The sequence below is a fragment of the Aythya fuligula genome, chromosome 3, assembly GCF_009819795.1.
Source record: "Aythya fuligula isolate bAytFul2 chromosome 3, bAytFul2.pri, whole genome shotgun sequence".
In the NCBI taxonomy this organism is placed as follows: Eukaryota; Metazoa; Chordata; class Aves; order Anseriformes; family Anatidae; genus Aythya; species Aythya fuligula.
Genome location: NC_045561.1, coordinates 51,135,625 through 51,154,894, shown reverse-complemented (window position 1 = coordinate 51,154,894; position 19,270 = coordinate 51,135,625). Strand labels below are relative to the sequence as shown.

The following is a 19,270-nucleotide window of genomic DNA, read 5'->3' as shown; positions in this document are numbered from 1 at the left end:
TGGGCGCTGGGGGCAGCCCCTGGGCAGCGGGGGCGCGGGCTGAGCCCCTCAGACGGAGCCGGTCCGCAGCCCCCGCGCTCCTGCCCTTCCTGCCCTCGGCGGTAAAGGCTTCAGTGAGGTTATGGTAAAATAAGAGATTAGAGCAGGGACGGGGAGAGGGATCAAACGGTTACAGGGTGATGCTCGTAACTCGGCTGGACGTAGGAATGCTTAAATGGATTAAAAATAGATGTGAAACGTCCCAAACCTGCCACAAAGCTGTCTAGTTTTTATATTTTTTCCCCAGAAGAGACTAAAAGGCGCTGACAGTTGTGTGCACCCGGGGTGTGTTTTCATTCAGGTTGAGTTTTCTATGATTATACTCTAAAAAGGCATTTTTTTTTTTTTTTTTTTTTTTTTACCCTAGTAGTTTGACCTATAGAGGAAAATACCCTAAATTCCTAAAAGGACTAACAATTCTTCAGTTAGTTTAGGGAAGCGGAGAACTTGATGAGTGGAAATATCGGCATTACCAACACGTATCGTTTACATTTACCAACGCAGCTACAGGGAGAATACCTGGGCTGGAGTTCGTGCTCGCTGGCTGGAGGTACACAACCGAGGGGGTCTCCTACTGACCACTTGAGATTTTCTCCTTTTAAAATGAATGCAAGCATCTGTAAGAGCAGATGACCTTTGAATTTTGAGGTTCATATGTAAAGCAAGGTGAACTGCAGTTGGTGGTAATAAATACCGGCTTTCTCTTTCTTCATTAAACTGGAGGCCAGATTAACTGGCTTCCTGAGCCATTACGGCTGTAGCTTCACGTACGCGTCTAACTGTTGTTACCCAATGCTGCCATCAAAGAAACAACCCATGGAAAAAAAAAGTTAGTGTTTATCTGGGTGAGTTCCCCAGCCTGACTGACACTGCGTGGCCTTACAGACAATTGTGCTGGCTCAGGTAAGTGCTGGCAGATAAGCAGCCTGGCCGCTTTGCACTGGCAAACCTTTGCTTCTGCTACGTGAAAGTGCAGCTTTATTTTCCAGGACTGCTTCGCGCATATCCTGTTGTGCTGCCACTGCCAGCAAAATAATAGTTGTCAAACACAGAACCTCTTGTCTTCAACTTCTCAGAGCACTGTAAAAAGAAATACAGCTAACTTGTTTTTGCACAGAAAGGCATCGAAGCACAAGATGACCTACACGCTCTACCTCGGTGGTAGAGCTGTGGTCTTTGGATTTATGGGTTAAGTGCCCTCTTAATTTAACCTTGAGATATTTTATGGGTGTTGCATTCGTTTATCTCAGCTACCGTTGGGGTAGCCATAAAGTATGTGATGAAACACCAAATGAAATTTGGTAAAATACATGGGTGCTAAACAAGTGTTGCCTCCAGAATTCCAGGCCATTGGAGCTTGATAAAAAGAGTAACTTGTGCGTGGACGTTTCTTTCTTCTCTCGTTTGGAATTTGTCCGACACAAGGTGGATACCAACTGTTTTAGCTAGATAACCCTGCCATTGATGAACTAGTGGTTGTTCTTAATTTGAACAAGTAATCTAAATTACTAAGCTCTGTTGTTCTATGTTGTGGGATGAGCTTATGCTAGAGGTTTCACTTTTCTGGAGGTGGTGATTCTTTTAAGCATTAGTAGCATGTATCCCCACACTTGTGTATCCAACATGTTTCTTTTTGAAGCAGGTCTATTGGATAGAAAAGAACATCCCAAGCAAAAAAATGTTTCTAGCCAAGTATTTTTCAATGTGGTCTTAAATATTGCATGTTTTGAAAATGATCTTGAAAGTGGCCAAAATTAAGTTATGTTTCAACTGCTCTCATGATGTGCTTTCATCTGAATAGGTTTCTTAAAGCTTTGACCAAAACTTCACTGTTTATTATTAAAAGTCCCTTAGATGTTTGATAATTTCTTCTGTATTCTGTGAGTGCTGAAGAATTGCCTGTTAGCAGACTGCAGGAAAAAAACTTTAGTATCAGTACCAAATTCCATTTAGGTAAAGTTTCACACCTACCATGGGACAAAGAAAGCTTGTGGGTGCAGCTGGCTCTACAAAAAGAATCATCAGAAAACTGGGAAAACGACATTTTAACGCGTTAAGAAATGGAAACAAGAAAATGCGAATGCTTTTGTATTGCTTCTCTTGGACATGACGTTGTAGTGACAGAGCAGTGTGAGTTAAGCTTTTCTTCTAGTTGCCCGTGGAAAAAAGATAGTGCTAGAGAATGTAATTTTTGTATCTTGTGCTGTCTTTCGTACATGATCCACCTCAGTGGAGCAGTAGAGACTATAAAAGGCTTATTCCACGATACTCTAAAGAAGCAAAGGCTCTGTAACTTCTTCAGGGTGTCACCTTGGTTGCCGTACCTTTTACCGTCCCAGTTACAGGTCAGGCAAAAGCACGGCACAACTGCAGAGACCGTAGTTCGCTGCGGAGCACAGGGTTCTTTCCCTGATGAGTCAGTCCCTTCAAAATGCTAAAGTTATTTGGTTTTGGCAGAATTTTCTGTTTCCTTTACCAAATGTCACAGTTATGCTCTCAGTGAATTTAATGCCTGAGTTGTTAAACAATTACAGTGAGAAAGTCTGAGTGTTTTTTAGTTTGCTTTTATCCGCCTGCTGCCATCTCCCTTCGCACAAAAAACATTACATAACTGCTAACAAAGTGAGTGAGACCGGATCGAGAAGGCTCGAGCTGAGAGCCTGTGACAGCCGGAGAAAACAGGGGCCTGAGGCAGAGTTAAATGGAAGATGGTACAAGACCAGGCTCCTGCAGCTCCCGAGAGTGCTGATGGAGGGAACGTGGCTGATGATGGCCCTGCTGCGTGTGGACCTTTCCCTGCCACCGGCGCTGCGCCGTGAACTTTCCCCAGTGGGTGTGTAACAGGAATTTGTTGTGTTTCCTTGACAGGACGGCTCTGCTGGGTTGGGGCAGGCTGCAGCACCGCCAGGAGCCCGGTTTCAGCGGTGAACGGTCACGGCCTTCGCGAGCTCTGAGACTGCCATCCAGCCCTTCTGGAGACGGTGTGCGCGCGAGTCCTCGGGAAGGTTGCATATATACATGTTTTCATGAAGAGAAGTGAGAAACCAGAAGGTTATAGACAAATGAGGCCTAAGACTTTTCCTGCCAGTAACTATACTGGCAGCAGCCAGCAGATGCTACAGGAAATACGAGAGAGCCTCAGGAACTTACCTAAACCCTCAGATGCTGCTAAGGCTGATCACAGCATGGGGAAAATGTCATCTGAAGATCCCAGACAAGGCCGAAATCCCCCCAAATTTGTAACGTATCATAAAGTTTTGCAGGAGATCAGAAACTCTCTTCTGCCTTTTGCAAACGAAACAACCTCAGCTGTTAAAGGAACATCAGAAGTGAATCGTCAAATGCTTCAAGACTTACAAGCTGCTGGCTTCGATGAGGTGAAACTTCTTATTTTCAAGATGTAGTGTTCTGCAACTATAAACTACCAGTGCATGTTGGGGGGTTGTTGATCATGGAATGTTTAAACAACATAGGAGAAGCAAAATAGGTTTTAGAAAATCAGTAGGTTTCTAATCAGGATTTAGTAAAACTGTTAATATGAAGTGAATTAGGACTAGGTGAAATAGTAATTAGGACTTAATGAAGCAGGGATGAAGAAGAAGAACAGAGGGTTACAGAAGATAAAGTTTGTCTTTTTTTTTTTTTTTTTAGCACCTTGTGCAATGTGTTTTTACATGGTAGGGATACATTGTTTTAGTTACTTGTATCATTTTAGGCAGAGAGAATGGGACACATTAGAACATTTTTGCCTCTTATTGCAGAGTTTGAAATTGCGGTAAAAATAGGTTGATAAAATGTGAACAAATATTTCAGAAATGAATTTTAATGAGCTTTTCACATCTATAGTTAACTGAAGGTCCAATTTTGTAAAGAAAAAAATGGCTATTGTTGCTATATGCTTTGTCAGATACAGCTAAAATGAGAAATACAGTTATTAAATACAGCTAAAATAACAAATACAGTTGCAGGGTGTCTTCTCTGCAGTATATTCATGAAAAAATGTAGAGATCGTAGCTCTTGAGAGTGTTAGACATAAGTAATCTGCAATTACTGTTATAAAAAACAGGCAGTAGGTAATTATTTAGTTTTTATTGACTATATATTAGTAATATTTGTAGTGCTAGTAATTATTAACTAAACTTCTGTTCATCCTAATAAGTGAAAGGAGTCTGAAATGTGGTTTCCAGTAATATAAAATGAATGTACTTACTGATTCTGTGTTTTTATTGAGATTTACACATCAACATAAAGTATGCCTGTTTTCATTCCTTCTCTCTAGACCTGAGTACAAAAGCAGGTGGTTTGCCTTTTTTTTTTTTTCTTTAACCTGTCTTCCAAGGGCAAAAAGCCCAGTGCCACAACAGGGGTTGCCTCTTCAGGAGTGCAGTGACTGCAGTAGTTCAGTTCTCAAGCCCACTTTTTCAGAATGATCCTGCGGTCACTGGCAAACTGCAGAACGGCATGTGGCTGGATGGAAAGCACCTCAAGTTGGTATTTCTGTTGGATCCTTTGCATTTGGAATTTTTGGGGGTGTGGTAGGGGGTGAGACAGAAAGTAGGACTGGAATGAAGGTGTATTGTGAGCTGGGATAGTTTGCTGGAATGGATTTTAGCAGGGGTGTGTTAGCCGCTTGCAGTTGGCTGATCTGGGCTGTTTCCGACTTAAGTTGGGTATGTTTGGGATTTAGCAGGTTACATGTAGACCTCTTTAAGGATCGGATCTCTGGTAGGTTACGAGGGGCTTTCTGTAGAGACTAATCCATCTACTATGAGAGGAAGGTCGTTGTCATATTGTAGGCTCAGTCACCAACTGAAGTTTGGAAACAATGATCTTGTTCCCTCCCCCCTTTTTTTCTTCATACATTGAATATCATTGAAGTTTTGGTTGTTCCTCCCCAGCCCTTCTATATAATAGTAAGTAGCATTTGGGGTTAAAGCTGAAATGACACATAGAGTAATAAAATTATGGGAAAATGCGGTTCATTGTGTGTGTTTTTTAACAAAACAAGACAAATCTTAAATTGCTTACAGGGAATCTTTCTGACTTGGTGAGATTCAAGTTCATTCCTCATATGTTTTTAGGCACTCTTCAAGACATGAAATACTCCATGTCACGTAGGTCCAGGGTTGATTTTGTTCTTCAGGCAGAGCAGGGAGAGATCCCTTGGCTGGCTCTTCCTCTGGTTCTCTGCTTAGTGGAGGAGGGAACTTAAATTTCATCTTTTAAAGTACTGCTGGTTGTGTACGTTTATTCAACAATATCAGCTGGTCTGTAAACACTGAGGCAGTCTTACTCTCTTGATGTATTTGTTTTAAAATCCTTTTATGGGTTCTGATTTGTTTCTGAAGGCCGTGTGTATGTTTGCATTGTCAAAAATGTGCACAGGTGTGGTGAAAGTATCAACGTGGGTTTGAATTTGAAATCGATACTGACCACTTCCCTTCTGAGCCCTGCTGGGTTTCCCATTGATTTTTGGTAGTAAGCACATCCCCTTGGATGCTGGTGACCTGTTCAGATGTAACATGAACTGATGGCTTTCAGCTGACAAAGTCAGACCAGAGCAAGTCACTAAAGGCAGTGTGGTTAAGTCTAGGGCATTGGCTGGCTGTCCAAAACTTCTGTTTGGATCTCTAAGAACACGGAGCCTAAATCCACCACAAAGCTAACTTTTTCTTCCTGAAGATCCAGACTGTTGATTTTTTTGGAGGATCTGTTGTGAAGAAAGCATTTTTAGTTCATTATTGATTTCTCTCAATTAAAAAATATACCCTGTTAAAATTACTGGAGGATATATGGTTAAATCCTCATGATTTTTGGTCGTCTTGCCATTTTCTCGTAACTTATTTTTTATATTTAATTTTTCTTTTAGGATATGGTTATACAAGCTCTTAGACAAACTAACAACCGTAGTATAGAAGCAGCCATCGAGTTTATTAGTAAAATGAGCTACCAGGATCCTCGTCGGGAACAGATGGTTGCAGCAGCAGCAAGACCTGTAAACGCAGGTATGAAACCACCAGGTAGGTATATCCGTTCAGTAACTCACTACATGTATTACTACAGGTAAAAAAAAAAAATATAGAATAGCAAATTCCTCCTTCACGTGCCCCCAGTGGAAGAGAAGAGGTGCTGAGATACAGGTTTTCCCTTTTAAAAATAGTCTAAATTCTGGAATATTTCTGGAAGATAGGTGTGTTTGGTGTGAATGTGTCAGCCTTTCTTTTTATAACTGCATGCTTTTAGTGTTGTATCCAAGTATTCTATCCAAGGAATGACATTCAGGTATCGTTTTAGTCCTTTTTGCCCATAGTTGGTGTGATGCTCATGTTTTTTCTCAGTCACATCCCTTCTAGAAATGAGTGGTGAGCACTGAATTCTGACCTTAGTGCTGCTGCGTGAGGAAGTGCATTATGTATATGTATATATAACTGTGTATTTATATATCACATGGTCCAATATTTGTATTTTAGTATGTCCCAGTTCAAGATCCCCCCCCCGCTTCATTTTCTGCTTGGTTCCAGATTTTGCCTGTATGTTTTTTTTAAGGCAGACTTTATAATAGATGCTAGGGAACAGACTGGAGTTTAGTAGCAAGAGTCAGAATTTTGCCACTTGCCATTACTGCTTTCTTAACATGCAAACACACTTTAATAAATCTTATTGCCTTTCTTTTATACCAGATTTTAGAATTGTAGACCTAAACAAGCTGTACTTTCCAGATGCAGCAGGAACACTGAACTTGGATTTGACTTAAAAGTTGAATGATGAACAGCTGGCTCTGTAAAGTCACACTTCAAATTGACAGCATAGGTGTGAGGAAAAATTGGTGGTCAGGAGTAGCAAAGTACAGCATTTATTTTCATTTACCCTGTGAAGTGGACTTAGTTGGTGCTTGTATGAAGCAGCTAGCTAAATGCTACCATTTAGCTTTAATTTTAATTATTATTCACAAAGTTAGGATAATTAACGTTCTTTTACTGACAATCCAGAAACTTTCCATGATTATAGTGTTTACAAATGTCTTGCTAATCACATGCTAAAAAGCACCATAAGACTGCATGAGCTATCAGTTTCATATGTAGTATTTTGCATGACAAGCGAAATAAGATCTGCAAAGTAAATATTTTGTAAAGCTTTATTCTGTAAGTTTTGCTCTCAGTTTAAATTCTTGCCTCCATGCAGAACTTTTACCAATATAGACATTAACTTTAAAATTCGATTACCTGAATATATTCCTCGATTGCAAAATTTGGTTAAGTTTGGATGAGCTGTATTGCAGACAAGGGTTTAAATGGGCAGTTTGCTTTTTCAGAATTCAGTTAATTTTTAGTTGAGGAACACTTAATCTGTTATAGGCGTCACTCTGGAACGAATAGCAGCATGACTAGAAGTATTTTTCCATGCTGTTGTTGTTCTGTGTTTGTCCTGAAGAGCTCTTCTGGGTGTTGTTTGTGTTCATGATTAAAAAAATCCATCATGTGCCGTATTACATATTACCATATTTTCCTCAACGAGAAATCATGAATGCATCAACATTTGCAGCAAGATGTGTCTTCAGAAAAGTGATTCCTAATGTCTATAAAAATTCCTGCAATACAGTTTCATTGAACTTCTTTGCTCTTGTACTCTGTACTGAGCATATTACCATAGCATGCTATGTATTATTAGATAGAAGTACATTTTCCATGAAATACGTCGGGTTATGCAACGTCTGAGAATTCCCATCACGTTTCTGTAGCGATTAATGCTGAAGAACAAAATATCCAAACAGTAGGCAGAAATAATTTCTAATAACACAAATGCTGTGTTCTCTTTATGTGCGAGCAGGGGCCGTGCAGCAGTCGGTTAACCGCAAGCAGAGCTGGAAGGGTTCGAAGGAGTCGCTGGTCCCTCAGAGGCACGGCCCGGCGCTGGGAGACGCTGTGGTGTACCGCTCGGAAAGCCCCAGCTCTCAGCCTGACGTAGGAAGGCCGCTGTCTGGATCCGGCATCGCAGCGTTTGCTCAGGCTCATCCTGGCAACGGGCAGAGAGTGAACCCCCCGCCTCTGCCCCAGATAAGGAGCGTCACTCCTCCGCCCCCGCCTCCTCGAGGACAGACGCCCCCTCCGAGGGGGACAACTCCTCCGCCTCCCTCCTGGGAGCCCAGCTCCCAGACCAAGCGGTACTCTGGGAACATGGAGTACGTGATCACCCGCATCTCCCCGGTGCCACCCGCAGCGTGGCAGGATGGTTACCCGCCTCCACCGATGAATCCTCCAGCCCTGAATTCTGCCGGGCAGGGTCAGAGAGGCATGAGCGCTGTCCCCATTGGCAGGCAACCCATAATCATGCAGAGTTCAGCCAACAGCAAGTTTAGCTTTCCCTCAGGAAGGGCTGGAATGCAGAACGGTAATTGTCAGGCCGAGTTCATGGTTCACCAGAACGTCGTGTCTGGGAACTCAGTGAGTCGCCAGCCACCCCCCTACCCTATGAACCCAACCAACAGGCAGAGTCCTACAGCACTACAGATGCAGGCAGGAGGATCTGCTCCTCCTTCAGCGTACACTAATGGAAATATTCCTCAGGCGATGATGGTGCCAAACAGAAACAGTCACAACATGGAACTTTATAACACAAACGTAGCCGGAATACCGGCCTCCTGGCCGCAGCCTCCTCCGGTGCAACCCCAGTCGTCACCTGGCAGCGGGCACGAAATCCCCGCCTGGCAGCCCAACGTTCCCGTGCGCTCCAATTCTTTCAACAACCATCACGGAAGCAGGCAGAGCCACTCCAGCAGCTCGCAGCCTTCGGCGACGACGGTGACAGCTATAACACCAGCTCCCATTCAGCAGCCAGTGAAGAGCATGCGCGTGTTAAAGCCGGAGCTGCAGACGGCCCTGGCGCCCACTCACCCCTCCTGGATGCCGCAACCCGTGCAGGCTGTGCAGAGCATCCCGTTCTCCGAGAGCCCCTCTGCAAACCTGGCAGTTATGGCACCTGTCGCAGAGGCTCCAAATTACCAGGGTCCCCCCCCACCTTACCCGAAACACTTGTTACACCAGAGTCCGGCTGTCCATCCGTACGAGGCAGGGCCCAAGCTCGGCAAAGAGGAGCCACCGATTTTACCGAAGGAGGAAGAGAATGAGAAGAGTTACGAATGTGTCGATTCAGCAGACAAAGAAAAGAAACAAATCACAACATCACCTGTCCCCGTTAGGAAAAACAAGAAAGATGAAGAGCGACGAGAGTCTCGCATTCAAAGTTATTCCCCTCAGGCCTTTAAATTCTTCATGGAGCAGCACGTGGAGAATATACTCAAGTCACACCAGCAGCGTTTACATCGGAAAAAACAACTGGAGAATGAAATGATGCGGGTAAACTCTTTCTCCTAAGTCTCTGACTAGAATTGCTCCTGTATGAATTTTAAGAAATGTCTTAGTGGTAGGATGTTTAAATAGTACAGATAAATAGAACCTTGTGGCATAAGCATGCTGTTGAAGTCTGTTTTTAGTTTCTGTGTTTCAGATGTGGCAAATTCTTCATTGCTTTATTTACATGCTTCATTGTCTTCTTATAAATTAATTTTTTAAAGTAAGATTTTTGTCTAAACATAGCTCGTATGGCTCAGGTATAGTAAGGCAGAAGAAGCAAAATAATTTTTATATGAACTGAGATAACTGTATGACTCAGAGCTTTTTGTTATGGATTCTGTACGATCCTAATTTTTGAGCGAGCAGTGTTTTAATGATATATATTTAAATAAACACTGCAAGTACAAGTAGCACAGCAGGGACGAGTAATGGGGAAGGCTAATGCCTTTATGCAGTCACCCAAACAATCATTCCTCCTGCAGTTTGTTCACTCTGGTGAGAGGGTTTTCTAACTTCACATCCGAAAAAACAGTAATCAGAAGTTACATTTCTAGAACGAGAGAGACATGGTACAGTTTGCCAGAGTATTTTGTAATCCAGGCTGGGAGGGTGTCTGTTTAAACAAGGTGTAATTGAATGGGCAATAAAAAACAGACATCAACATGTAAAATCAATTTCTTTGTGCCCACATGAAGTCAGAGGTCCATTTCCTGAGATTTTGTGTAAAAACTGGAGCTGATACATACCTGTTAAATTTCAAAAGTAAAAAACAAGTAGTGCTATTAAGACTTAGAGAAATGGAGATTTGAGCTGTATTACTTTATATATTCATAACAATTGTAGCTGAAAATTTGACATAACTATGATGTACCTTTAAAATTTATGAGAGAATGTATTTGCCTTATGCCACTTTCTTGAAATGCTGCTTTTTATCTGTGTTTTCTTACTCTGAAAATTCTTACTGTAAGCTGTAGTGTTTTATAAGCATTTGGTTAATCATGAGATATGTAAATGTTAGCAAGATTTCTTCCTGGAACTCTTTTTCTAGATCTTTACTCTTAGTTTTTTCTCTTTCCTTTTCACTTCCACTAACAGCTGGTTTAAACTGGTAAGGTGTGGGAAGCTTTCCTGAACTCTGTAGCCTCCATCCCTGTGTAGGCAAGTAAGATTTTGGAGCAACAGTATTTATTGTTAAGAATAGCATGATCCCTTTTTAGAGGTCTCTGCATGCAATCCTGCATCAAAATTAAGCATGAATTTTATTTTGACTATTTTTGAGTACTTAAAAGTAAGATTGTAATTAATGTTGACTTGCAGACTTCACTTTCCCTTCTTACTGTGTTATTCCATAGTATCAGAAGCGTAAGTCTTACTTAAATGAAGGCACCGATTATAAATTTTCTTGTACATTTAAAGCACCCTAGTGAATGTTTTTTATATAAGAAAAGGCATTTTACAATATTTACACTAGATTTAAAGCTGGTATGTTTAACTGAAGACTGAAGGAGAGGAAATGAGGTATTATGCTGCAGCAGGCCTCTCCTATTTCATCAGGTTATAGGAGAAAATTCCTAAAATAGTGAAGTATATTTCAGGTCTTCATGAGAAGGAGAAAGGGAAACTTGTCCATTACATATTCTCAAGAAGTTTAAGAGCATTAATCAAGTATCAAATTCTTTCTCCCTACCAACAGGGGAGAAAATTTTGAAAGGGAAAAACGAAACAAACCTGAACAGAATGTATCCGAGCAGAAGTGCCTACCTTCCTAGGATGCTGTATTTGTAGAATAAGTGATACATTTCTATGCTGTCAGGGTTCCTGGGGAACGGAGTGGATGTCTTTCAAAAATACTTGATTTAAATGTGTGAATTGACTTCCCTTACGTTCGTGCCCAAGTATTATGCTAGATATCTGTGTTGCAAAGCAAAACTAAGTCAGTCATGATCCAAGGCACAGCAAGATGAGAAGGAAGTAAAATAAGAGCAAATTGTGTGGCGTTATATAGCAGTGCAGGAAGCTCTGGCATCGTTTAGAAGTAAGTGGAGGTGTATGTGCGTAAGCACTTACTCAGCTGACAAAACCAGTTAGTTTTTGGTAGATGCTGTAGATGCAAGTAGTTCTAGGAAGATACTGCAGTGCAGGGAGCGATCAGCTTGAGATGAGCATTTGTTTTAATGAATGGCGTAGGAAAATGTGAAGACTAGAGTTAGGGGAACAGATGACAAATTGGAGTATTTAGGCTGGTTTTCACAGTAAAATTGGTTGGATGGGACAGCTAGAGAGCAGATACTAGACTGTAAATCTGCAGGGTTTTTAGAAACTGTATTTGTCTTGCAGTGACTAATTCCTGTGTTGGATTTCCCTCTTTCTAGTGTTGTGTTGCCTCCTAGGCCATGCTCTTTGCTAGTTTTATAGCTGCTCAGTGGCATTCAGTCCGTGTGCGAGTGGGGCGGCCCTGAAGCAGACTTCATGGTTTCCGTGGGACTTGGGCAGCTGACCCACCATTGTCTGAACTTTAACAAGGCTCCGAATGTCATCTTGACATTTTGAACTCCTCAGGATTCCATTCTTCTGCATTAAAGTGTGCTTTAAGCGTGTTTATCTGCAGAAGACTTGAGAAGCCTTTGACTGCATCTCTGTCCTGGGTATTCCTGCAGCAGGGGGTTGCGGAAGGCAGTTTCACAGACCTGCTGTATGTGGCTGGGAGTAGGGAGCTGAACCTATTTCCCATGTCTGGTCTGAAACTACTGTTACCCTGTCCAAACTACTGCTTGTCTGATTTTGATGACAAGTTTTGTCTGAGATTTGAGACAACCTTCCCTATTTAAATCTTTTTTGAGTAGATGAGCATTTCATCTGTATTTTCCTAATTGCATCTCTTTTGGATCTGTTCTTTTGTTTGTTTTGTTTTTTTTTTTTTGATACCTCTTAGAAATGTTCTGTGATCTAACAGTTTGTGTTCTGAATGAACATTATATGGTATCCTGGAAGGATTTGTAAGATAAAAGACTAGATATCATTCCTTTTTTTTTTTTTTTTTTTTTTTTTTTTTTTTCTTCAGTCATATAGAATCAGTAAGGTTGGAAAAGACCTGCAAGATCATCTGGTCCAACCATCCCCCTGCCAATGTCACCCACTAAACCATGTCCCTAAGCTCCGAGTCTAGCCTTTCCTTAAACACCCTATATAAAATATTTATATTTATAATATAAAATATATTTTGTCTCAAGTTAGGCTTTAAATTAAGCAAAGGAGTCATCTTTAACATACAGTCTCTACAGGCCTAGACTAGTGGATACCTAACTTACTGCTTAGTGGTTACCTACTTACTGCTCCTCTGCACATCTTGGCTTCCTTTTGCTCTGCGTAAGGCATCAGGGGAGGCAGTTATTTCACATTGCCATTCAGATTAAAAAAAAAAACACTGCAAGTAATACTACTTGCAGTAGTTTGTAAGACACCTCACAAAGGAAATAATTATTCCAATTTAATAGGAAGAGGAAGTGAGGCCCAAAGAGATGAGAAAGATCATTTTTTTGCTTTAGTCTCAGGTGGTACCTTGTCCTCTCAGCTACATGTTCATAGTGATTATGGAATTAGTAAATTTTGTAAAAAGCTGAAATGTTTAGCCAAGTACGATCAAAAAGATTTATTGTAAGGGCTGTATTTTTCTTCTGCAAAGAAAGGCTTGAAAAGCTAGCTGTTAGTTTGTTGTGTTTTTTTTTTTTTTTTGCTAAGGGTACTATGAAAAGCCTAGTTTACTATTTGAATTTCTTGAGGCTTCTGGATTGTTTGTGAAGTTTGATCATGTATCTAAGAGAACATCTTCTTAAATCAGAAATATTTGTGATTTTTCTGTTGAAGTTGAACAAGCAGTGAACAGTTGCAAGAATACAAATTGTTCAACGTATACTACCTAAGGGATTTTTAGTGTTCCTTTACTAGATATGCAGGTGCAGTGTTGTCTTCCAAGATGGCTAAGATCTGAATTTTGACATAAAAGTAGTCAGAAAACTCTTTAGGCTTTCTTTTATTCAAGAGGAAATAAAAGGCAGAATCCCTGGCAGATCTTCTTCAGTGAAGAGAACCAGTGGAAATAATTTCTTAAAAAAAAAAAACTCGCAGGGAGCAGTTCTCAAATACGGCTGTAAAATCTTCAGACGAATACACTGAAAAAAGTATGTGAAGAATTAGCTCAGTAATGACACTGTTAATCCAGAGAATCCATGAAAAATTGAGCACGCAGAGCACTTTACGGACTGATGTAGTGATTCCCAAATGTAGACCATTGGCTCTATGAGGCCATGATAACTAGTGCTCCATAGTGTTGAAATGAATAATTTACAAACCTCTAAGCTTAGTAGTTGTGCTGGTGATCTGATGGGTGGTCTGATGGGTGGCTTTGTTCAGAAGTTTGAAAACCATTTGGTTTATAAGTCTAGAGCTTAATATGAAAATGTATGGAGAAGGAAGGGGATACTAACAGTCCTCTTCCTATACCGTGGTCTTGCTGGCTAAAGTGAGGGCAGTTTTCTATTTTCTTATCCCTTCTCTCCCCAAGAACATATTCCCTTCTCAAGAACCTGCTGGTGCATGGCACCTCATGCATTTTGCTGTCGAAAGTGTCCCATAGATCACGTTTTGTTTTTATCACTCCTTTCCATTTTGATAGAATTCTAATCTGTAAATTTAAACAAAACAAAAAAAAAAGCCTTGTAGGGTTATTTCCCATGCTGTATATAAGTATTTCGTTTGCTTTGCTTAAGCCTTGTAATTATACGAAGATCACCAAGCACTAAGAGTACTGTTCATCGTCGGATTTAATTCTGTTTGCTGTACAGGTTGGATTGTCACCGGAAGCCCGAGATCAAATGAGGAAAATGTTGTGCCAGAAAGAGTCTAATTACATTCGGCTAAGAAGAGCTAAAATGGACAAGTCGATGTTTGTAAAAATCAAAACCCTGGGAGTTGGTGCCTTTGGAGAAGTTTGCCTAGCAAGAAAAGTGGATACTAAAGCTTTATACGCGACAAAAACTCTGAGAAAAAAAGATGTGCTGCTTCGAAATCAAGTTGCTCATGTTAAAGCTGAGCGGGATATCCTTGCAGAAGCTGATAATGAATGGGTGGTTCGCCTGTACTATTCATTCCAAGATAAGGACAATTTGTACTTTGTAATGGACTACATTCCTGGAGGTGATATGATGAGTCTCTTAATTAGAATGGGTGTCTTCCCAGAAAATCTGGCACGGTTCTACACAGCAGAACTGACCTGCGCAGTTGAGAGCGTTCATAAAATGGGCTTCATCCACAGAGATATTAAACCTGATAACATTTTGATAGACCGCGATGGTCATATTAAATTGACTGACTTCGGGCTCTGTACAGGCTTTCGATGGACCCATGATTCAAAATACTACCAGAGTGGTAAGAAAAGTACAAAAGTGTTGTTTGTTTGTTTGTTTTTAGTGTTGTTGACATGTTGTTCTCTGCAAGGAACTAAATAACAAGCAGAAAAATTACTGAGACATTTCCTTTGTGGACAGTAAAGCACTAGCAATGCTTCTACATGCCATTCAGATTACAAAAAGCAACCTTTAGTTAGGGAGAGTTTGTGAGCGTAGGTAAGCACTGATTCCTTAAGGGAGAAGGAATGAGCTGTGCTGCTCTAAGTTTGTCCCATGAGTAGTTTCTGAAACTTGGAGGGAGAAGATCACAGGTGTAGCAAATAGTTAGGGTTGGTATCTAAGTAGTTCTGTTTTGAAGGTGGGATTGATGTTTCAAATTTATTGTTCTTGAAAATCTCACCCCAGGTGTCTCATGTACTTCTTTTAATGTAAACTCTTGATTTCTGAGGAAGGTTTAAGACTTTTTTTAAAAAAACAAACAAACAAACAAAAAAAACTGCTTGACTTAAAACAATGGTTTACAAAGAAGAGCAAAAAAAAGCCTCAGTTCTATGAGTGATATCAATTATGTAATAACCTAAATTTAACTTTTCAATTTAACTTCTCAATTTCTGAAGGTATGTTTTTATTTTTGAAAACAATTCTTAAATTGCTTTTAACTTTTTAAAAATTAGTCGTGCTTCTTAGGCCAGACTATTGGCACAGTCGCTGAAGAGGAAGCAAAAGTTATTATATTCTTCAAGAGAAGAGATTGAAACTGAATAATAGGAAAATGTTGAAGATTTAAAATACAATTGATCTAATCTTTTGGTAATTAGTGTCAGTTGATGCTTTGTGCTGTATTTTCTCTTTGTATAAGAGAGAGATAATAGACACCTTGTACAGCCAGTGTAAGTTATAGTTATAATAAGTTATAAGTTGTTATACAGGTATGATAAGTTGTAATAATTTTAAGCTTCTAAGTAACCTAGAAAATATCAAACATGATATATTTCTCAACTTTATGCTACAATTAACTTTAAAAAGTGTCCTCAGAAACTGTGATGGTCTGTATCGTAAGCAAAAAATCAAAATCCTGATCTTCTAAGACCTTTTCAAATCTTTTTCTCCAATGTTGAAACTGAAGTAGATTCTGGTTTTATAATAATGTTAATACAAGTATGAAATTTTCTTCATTTAAGTACTACAATAATCTTCCTCGATTTTTGTCATCTTTCTCATGCAATTATAGGTGACCACGCGCGCCAGGACAGCATGGATTTCAGCAATGAGTGGGGTGACCCAGCAAACTGCAGGTGTGGAGATCGGCTGAAGCCACTCGAACGCAGGGCTGCGCGTCAGCATCAGCGCTGTCTGGCCCATTCCCTTGTTGGCACACCCAATTATATTGCACCAGAAGTATTGCTACGAACTGGTAATGCATTTATTGGTATTTTTTATTGTAATCTCGCTGCAGAGTAACTGGTATTCAAGTAGTAGCTTCATCTTTCTTACACGACCACTTCCCCCAAGTACATATTTTGACAATAAGTAGTTACTAATATGGAAATATAAGTATTGAATAGAATTTTCCTGCAAACCTTTCCTAAGTACAAGATTAAATGTAGGCTAAGGCTCAGACTACCATTTTTAAAATATTTCACTATTTTTTGATTTCATTTCAGGTTACACACAGCTGTGTGACTGGTGGAGTGTTGGAGTAATTCTCTTTGAAATGTTAGTGGGGCAGCCTCCTTTTCTGGCACAAACACCTCTGGAAACACAAATGAAGGTAACTTTTACAATCTCATGTCAACAGGCTGAAAAACAGGGTTGAAATATTTAAATTATTTTTCTAATTTATAATGGAATCAAAAGTGATTTTTTTGAGTGCTGCTTTATCCGAGCATGTTGTAAACTAACAGGATTGTAAATGTTACATTACTGTGGTGGTGCACTTACTTCGTCAGGGACTTCAGGAATCATGCCCGTATCTTTTATCTGGCCATGTAGCAGGTGTGCCAACCAAAAATCCCATTTCAGATCTCAGGTGTCCCCTTTCGCTTCCTTCACCACCTGCTTCCAGTTATTAATTTCCCTTCTCATTTTCCAGCTACCATGTGGCTTCTATGCCTTCTTACATACAGCAGATTTCTTTTGGTGAAGCATCCATAGGTGCTCAGCCTGCAAACATGGAGGAACAGCAGGTGACCGTGGCTGCTTAGGGTTCTGGCAGCTCAGAGCTATTGGTCCCTCCCTTCCTGAGCCTCAGCTGTTGCAGAGAAACCACTGCAGTCTTCTGCAGTGCCATTTATACAGAACGGTGTTCAGCTTGCAAGATATTAGCTGGCCCAAACATAGTTTCGCCAACTGATTTTTTTCTTCAGATTTTTGAAGTAATTTACAAATTTTTAACTTTAAATGTGTTAATCTTTCCAATACATCAGGTAATTAAAAATTAATTTCCTGCACTCTCTTTTAAGACTGTAAGCTGTGTGCCTAATTATAGGTTCCAGGCACTGCTCTTTGTGATGTCCTTGTTGGCTTATGGCAGGCATATTTCATGCCAGACTCTATTTAGACCCGGAACGTGAATAAGTTTTGCCTGGATTTTGCCAAATTTCCACACAAAATATTGCTTGTGTTTCTGAAAAAGCAGCTTTACATTTGCCCTCTCTCATTTGAAAATAGGCTGAATGATTCTATTCTTTTCATTTTCCCCGTGGTTTTTCCTTTTAATTAAATTGTAAATAGAAAATGACATCTCTTTGCTTTAAAGGTTATCAACTGGCAAACTTCGCTTCATATTCCACCTCAAGCTAAGTTGACTCCAGAGGCCTCCGACCTCATTATTAAACTCTGCCGAGGGCCAGAAGATCGTTTAGGCAAAAATGGTGCAGATGAAATAAAAGCTCATCCATTTTTTAAGACTATTGATTTTTCAAGTGATCTACGGCGGCAGTCTGCCTTCTACATTCCCAAAATTGCCCATCCTACGGACACATCAAACTTTGATCCAGTTGATCCAGATAAATTGTGGAGCGATGATGATAAGGAAGGCAATGTAAATGATACCCTGAACGGATGGTACAAAAACGGAAAACATCCTGAGCATGCGTTTTATGAGTTCACTTTCCGAAGGTTTTTTGATGACAATGGCTACCCGTACAACAACCCAAAGCCCATTGAGTATGAGTATGGTAGTTCCCAAAACTCAGAACAGCAGTCTGACGATGATGATGATGAAGAACAAGCAGGTAGAGGGGTTCAGAATCGTGACCTGGTTTATGTTTAGTAGAGGAGTAAACACTAAATAAACGGTTTATTTTGCAGCTGGAGTTTTTGAAAAGTCTCTTCTCCTAACAGAATTGAGAGAAGATTGCTAGGGTGAATATATGCACGCTCTTTATTTTGTTTTGAAACACTAAGAAAGTTATGTCTTCTCTTTCCCTCTCTGTACATTTTGTTTCCCCAAAATACAGGGAAATCTTTCTCAAATATTAATTTATTCCATCATTGTTAATTGTTTAATTTAGAAGAGATTCGATGTTAGGTGAAAAAATTATCACTTGAATTTTATTATCAGTTCTCTGTACTCTAAGTACTTAAAATAGGAAATAGTGATTTATTTTTTTCCACCCGAAGATGATGCCTGGTATCTATTTGTACATATACTAAATAATTTTAAAAAACAAATCTTTGTTGCAGAATTTTTTTAATGACAGTTCTTCCTTTGCATTGACCAAATATAGAATTCACTTTACACTAATAAAGCTTTCTGATACATTTGGGGGGGGGGGTTGGAACAAGGGTGGGGAAGAGGCTGCTGTACCCTCATTTCTCACTGAATTTAGCCTAATTATTCACAGTGTTGGGAAAAACTGAGCCATCTATCTGCTGAAATGTTTCCAGCTGCTGCGGTAATGGCATAGTTCTCGGCTTTGGAATGAGAAATTTTCATGGCTGTAGTATCATCATGAAGTGATTAACGCGTTAGAATTGGTCTTCCATTAAATACATAAATTTGAGACTAGTAATGGTGTAGTGTGTGAGTGGAACTCTCAAAGCAGGAGGATTGCTCACTCAGAAAGAACATGATTGTCTCATCAGTTCTCTGACAGTTATAAGAGAAAACAAGCTTTAGGAAAAATACTTTCTGCAAATTAGTTTAATTTTCTGAATACAAACAAACTATAAAATCTAAAAAAAAAATAAATACTGCTTTAGTTAGAATTTTTAGTTTGAAATCTAAACTTTCGAATAGTTTATCGTATGATTGAGAAAGTAATGAGGAAAAAAGTATAAATTACGGCTTTTGAGACTGTTGTTGCGGAGACCGCTTTCCCTTGGTTTTAACAGGTTTCCTCCTGGTGACGCAGGTGGCGAGGAGAAATGTCCTGCACCCGCCTACCTGAGCTGCCTGTTTTCCTCAGCACAGTTTTCAGTGGTCCGTCTGTCACAGCCTAGTTCAGAACAGAAGTAGGAGCTTGGGGCTGT

At 40.1% G+C, this 19,270-nt stretch overlaps 1 protein-coding gene across 3 annotated transcripts; it reads left to right on the top strand.

Annotated features, from left to right (window-relative positions):
* Positions 1-2,913: 2,913 nt before the first annotated feature.
* LATS1 (large tumor suppressor kinase 1) lies at positions 2,914-18,532 on the top strand. Of its 3 annotated transcripts, none has more exons than XM_032185423.1 (7): positions 2,914-3,416; positions 5,909-6,044; positions 7,867-9,392; positions 14,231-14,813; positions 16,026-16,208; positions 16,459-16,565; positions 17,553-18,532. In XM_032185423.1, exons 1-7 carry the CDS (start codon positions 3,066-3,068, stop codon positions 18,066-18,068), a joined length of 3,402 nt encoding a protein of 1,133 aa, XP_032041314.1. In that variant the 5' UTR covers positions 2,914-3,065; the 3' UTR covers positions 18,069-18,532. The 3 variants fall into 3 exon arrangements, with proteins under 3 accessions (XP_032041314.1, XP_032041313.1, XP_032041315.1); XM_032185422.1 differs by having other exon boundaries at positions 5,909-6,059; XM_032185424.1 differs by lacking the exons at positions 14,231-14,813; positions 16,026-16,208; positions 16,459-16,565; positions 17,553-18,532 and adding an exon at positions 10,485-10,542 and having other exon boundaries at positions 5,909-6,059.
* The last annotated feature ends 738 nt before the right edge of the window (positions 18,533-19,270 follow it).

What these genes read in the sequence shown, in the direction of transcription:
- LATS1 (XM_032185422.1), top strand. Translation starts at nt 3,066, where the DNA reads ATGAAGAGAAGTGAGAAACCAGAAGGTTATAGACAAATGAGGCCTAAG. An exon ending in CGCAGGTATGAAACCACCAG is followed by an intron (nt 6,060 to 7,866) that starts GTAGGTATATCC and finishes ATGTGCGAGCAG; the next exon opens with GGGCCGTGCAGCAGTCGGTT. An exon ending in AGAAGTATTGCTACGAACTG is followed by an intron (nt 16,209 to 16,458) that starts GTAATGCATTTA and finishes ATTTCATTTCAG; the next exon opens with GTTACACACAGCTGTGTGAC.